The following is a 4,633-nucleotide window of genomic DNA, read 5'->3' on the forward strand; positions in this document are numbered from 1 at the left end:
AGTAACCCTCTGCTTTCAGCATCTGAAATACGGATCCTATTTGGGACTTGTGCTTTTCCTCATGCAGACCAGGTATAAGACTGGGAGGTGTCACAGGCGAAGGCTGTGGCTGTGCTGTGGTTACTTGGGGAGCTGGAGTGAACCCGTGGCCATTTGTGATGGAGTCAGCACTAGCAAAGATTGAAACTGCTTGCTGCCCAGTCACTCCCTGGGAATACTGATGACACTGTCCCAAGGGCTGAGAAGGGTCAGCAGAGATTGCAGTGGGGTGGGGAGGTCAGCAGAGCCAGGGCAGCACCAGCAGTTCCTGGGATTGGCAGTCTCTGCGCCTACAGGATTTGTTGTACACTGGAAGCTGTTTAAATGCTTATGGAGCTCTCACCACAGCCCTGTCTCCTTGCTTTTCTTTTTCCCACCAATTCATAACTCCTTGAGTGCAGGACTTCTATAGTGATTTGGCAAGGAAGCATTTTGAAATAGGAGGACTGGCACTTCGTCTCTTTATTCCAGTGGGAAGGCACAATGCTCCTGGTGTAGTGTGGCCTGGACCACCAGCACCCTTTGGTTGCGTACAGAGACCACTTGGGATTCATAACTGGAGCATTCCTGGGCAACTGGGAGGAATTAAAGACTATTTTCTAGACTCCTCAATGCCTGCTTCTTCACCTAAACATACTTAGTATGTGTATCCACTTTGGTTTTAGGGGAGTTTGATTCAGTCTCAATTGGGCAACTTGCTGCACTGAAAAGCTCAGTCTGAGAATGGCACACTGCCAGCATTTGCTTTCTGTCAAACTGTCCTTGACTGACATAACGTTAACTGCAGGTTGTCTTAAACAGGGCAGATGGAATCCAGGGACTGGGACCCAGAGGATTATCCCATGTTCTTTTGCGGGTTTCCATCCAGGCCTGAGCCTTTATTCCCTTGCTTTATTCTGGTTTCAGGCTCACAGATACCACGGCTATGCACACTGCTTGTTGTCCTGTGGCATATCCATGTCCACACTTGGAATGTGTTCAGCCTGTGTTGCATGGCCAAGGCAGGAGCTGAGCCAAGCTTTCCAAACAATAGCAAAAGAGGGTTACAGTCACTAAAAATAAAGTGCTAAATGCAACCCCTGGCTTTAAAGAGCATTAGCATGGAAAGGTCACTGTGGAAAACTTTTGTTTTAATAGAGAAGTCACATTGATCCTCATGGCGTTTATCCTGAGGGATCTAACCTAGAATGTTGGATTGTCAGACATTTAGCACGTGCTGCATGCTTAACACACAAGCGGAGTGACAGCAGGCGGACGTCCCGAGGTCCCGCCACACGCCCAGCACGGGGGGCCCAGCACGATGATTTATGGGACAGGGCTGGATCAGAGGCTGCAGCTGAGGTATCCAGTGTGCTGGATACAGCTTGCTCAAGGGTTTGGGATCAGGTGGAAGGGGTTTGACTTAGGAAGGCAAACATATTCTCCTCATACAGAGGGTCATGGGAGAAACTTAAGACAAGGGAGTGCGTCAGCATGCTTGCATTGCCACCGGTGTGGAGCTCTGACAGGCAGACTCACACAGGCCAAGTGCCTTTCTGTAGGATGTAATGTGGCAGCCCCAGTCTTGGGGAATAAAATCCCATTGTTTCCCACTTGCAGCACGTGGAGCAGCTCCCAGCTGCAGTAACTCGACACTCCCCCTGCACACAGTTCCCTTCTCAGAGGCCTTACCCTTACCAGCTGGCTTATCCCACTGTGTGGGCTACTTGGAAAAGTACCCATCCCAAAAACAGTGAGGAGCAAAGGGGCAGCAGGAAACGGGAAACTCCAGGTTTCTGCTCCTGGTGCTTTCAGAGGGTGTGTTGCAGTGCTGTTTTGACACAGCTGGCTGTCCTTGCATTGCTTCCCTGTCTCTCCCTCAAGCCTTGATGTTGTTGGGGTCTCTTGGTGCTGCAGGCAGAGGGGTTTGCTGTGACCTGCAGTGGATGATCCCAGAGCTCCCAGGTCTCCCTCGGAGCTTGAGGATCTGCTGTGTGTGAGTACTCTTTAGCAGCAGGCTTTTGCTAGCCATGGCCTCTTCGGGCAGGAGGTGATGACCCACAGATCCCCTCTGGAGAAGGTGTGAGAGCACAGCTGGCATGAGGCCGGGTGGTCCCTGGGCTCACCAGCCTGAGTGAGGCTCAGCCTGGTGTGGGAGGCAAAGGGCTGGTGGTGTCTGCTTCCAGATGCACCCAGTCCTCTAAGCCCATGGCTTATCTGTTTCAGTGAGGCCCAGGAAGGCATCCCGGGCCAAGCAGGGCTCCATGTACCCCTCGAGGCAGGGAAGGCACCAGAGGAAGAAGCAGGCACTACACCCTGTGCGGGGACCGCGGCAGCGCACAGCACCTGTCAACGGCGCAGACATCGATGAGCTGGTAAGAGCCAAATTGCTCCCTGGAGACTGCTCACATCATGAGTTATAAACCAAACAGGTGGCACGCTTCCTCCCTCCCCTTTGCAGAGAAATACCCTGAGTCCTGGTGGAAGCCCAGGCTGGGCTGGGTTAACAAAGAAGACATATCCTTAAGGGCCCGCTGCAGATGGAGTACAGATATGCCAGGCATCCCTCCCCAGCCACTTTCACACATTGTCCCCTTGAGCAGCAGGCAGCCTGCAGCTTGTTAAAGGGTTTTAAATAGTATCCATATGTCTGCGGAGAGGTGGGGGAACTGAGGGGGGTCCTGGATGGCCAGGGAATGCCAGCAATGCTGGACCCTTGCTCCCCAGCCTTGGCTGTTTTCTGACAGTTGTTGTCCGTATGGTCACTCCCCAACTTTCAGGACATAATTTGGCTGGTTTAGGTTTCACTTGACATTTAAAGAATAAAACCATAGGCTCCTGCACAGAGCAGTCTCTGCATGCTGGGCGGGGGGAACTGCAGCGACTGTCTCTGGGGAGCAGCATGCCATGGGGGATACGTGAGGATACTCCAGCCCCACAGCCACATCACAACACCCTGCAGATCTGCCGTCTGTCCCGTGACAAGCACTAGCGGTGCTGGTGTGTCCTGTCACTCCCCTTTTTCATGGTCTGTGGGCTCACTGCTGTTCATGCTAGGTCTGGGGGACTGGCTTGTGGTCTGTGTTAACACACTGTAGGGCAAGCAAGCCAGCACAGAGGGATATTCCAGTGGGGCAAATCTTACTGGAACAGCTGGGTCAGGGTCTCTGACAGCACACTGGCTCAGAGAAGAGGACTCTGCCAGGATTTATCATTTGTCCTGGGAAGAGACCAGAGCTGGGTCACAATAGTGAGTGCCCTGTGCTGGGGAGCCTTCCTGTCATTCAAGGTTTCCTCGGCAGTGATGGCCCACGAGCTGTGCTCTGCGAGCTGAGGGGATGTCCCCCATGCTGGGCGTGACCTGTGCTGGGTCCCTGGGCACACAGCTGACCTTGTGCTGAGCCTGCACAGGGACAGCAGCACTTGGGGCACCAGCTGCTCCCTGGGATTCGAAATGGCACAGCCAACTCTGCCAGGGCAGAACAGCAGCACAAGTGCTTCTCCCTATGCCTCGGGTGCTGCCTGCCACAAGCGCAAGAGAAGGCAGGGACAGGGAATTCACATTCTCCATTTGCTGGTATTTATTTTTTGGCTGCTTGTTGTGGCCATATTGTCTTTGAACTTACTTTTAAAAAGCCACCTGCCACCAGAGGAGAGCTGGGCAGTTCGTGAGCCATTCCCACCAAGCTCCTGAATGGGGCTCCTGTCCTGAACCCAAGCGGCTGCTGCATGTCATAATCACAGAATGGCCTGGCTTGGAAGAAGCCCCTAAATGCATCTCATTCCAACCCCTCTGCCATGGGCAGGGACACTTTCCACTAGACCAGGTTGTTCCAAGCCCTGTCCAGCCTGGCATTGAACACTTCCAGGGATGGGGCAGCCACAGGTTCTCTGGGGAGCCAGTGACAGCCCCTCACCATGCTCACAGGGAAGAAATGTCCTGGCTGTGCTAAGAACCAGCTCCTCTGGCCTCAGGGCTGTTTGCTGAACCCCAAAGCCTGTAGCGGTTCCCTCTTTTTACCAACACCCTTTGTGTGGGCAGGTCCTTCAGACAAAGAGGACAGCGCGTCGCCAGAACCTCGAGCTGCAGAAGTGTGAGGAAATCCTCGGCAAGCTGATCAAGTACCGCTTCAGCTGGCCCTTCAGGTGAGGGCAAGTGGCGTCCTCCTCCTCCTCTGTGGGCAGGACTGGCCGCAGGCAGTGTGGGGCTGTGGGCTGGCTGTGACACAGTCCTGCCAGATCCACCTGGGAGACTTAGGCTTCCAAAAGCAAGTCATGTGTGGGAAGAAGCTGCTCCAGAAGAAGCCACCATGTTCTCAGTCTTCAGCTGGACTGAAGACGTGATGCCCTTCTGAGGTGGCAGGCAAGGGGCAAGGAGGTAGGTGTTCTCTGCCGCCTCCAGGATGTTTGGAGCACTGAGGTGCTATGACTGACGGAAGGTATGGACCTTCCCCATGCCTGAACCGGCTCCCTGGGCTCCTGTCCTTCCCATTCCTGTGCCGTAGGGCTGATGTGCCTGTAACACATCATGTTGAGGTACTGCTTGGGCTTGTTGCACCACCGTGGGGCTGCAGGTCAGGGGTGTCACAGGAGTGAAGGGTTGGGGGGACCCCCC

General features: G+C 54.2%; 1 protein-coding gene across 1 annotated transcript in view; it reads left to right on the top strand.

Moving 5' to 3' along the window:
* The window catches only part of BAZ1B (bromodomain adjacent to zinc finger domain 1B), a gene marked incomplete at its 5' end in the record, with an annotated part of 37,908 nt that overhangs the window by 31,145 nt on the left and 2,130 nt on the right, over positions 1 to 4,633 (top strand). The window contains 2 exons of the mRNA XM_017738125.1: positions 2,245 to 2,393; positions 4,061 to 4,164. Coding sequence (XP_017593614.1) covers positions 2,245 to 2,393; positions 4,061 to 4,164 — 253 coding nt within the window. The remainder of the gene's footprint in view (positions 1 to 2,244; positions 2,394 to 4,060; positions 4,165 to 4,633) is intronic.

The sequence above is a fragment of the Corvus brachyrhynchos genome, unplaced genomic scaffold (genome assembly GCF_000691975.1).
Source record: "Corvus brachyrhynchos isolate BGI_N302 unplaced genomic scaffold, ASM69197v1 scaffold137, whole genome shotgun sequence".
In the NCBI taxonomy this organism is placed as follows: domain Eukaryota; kingdom Metazoa; phylum Chordata; class Aves; order Passeriformes; family Corvidae; genus Corvus; species Corvus brachyrhynchos.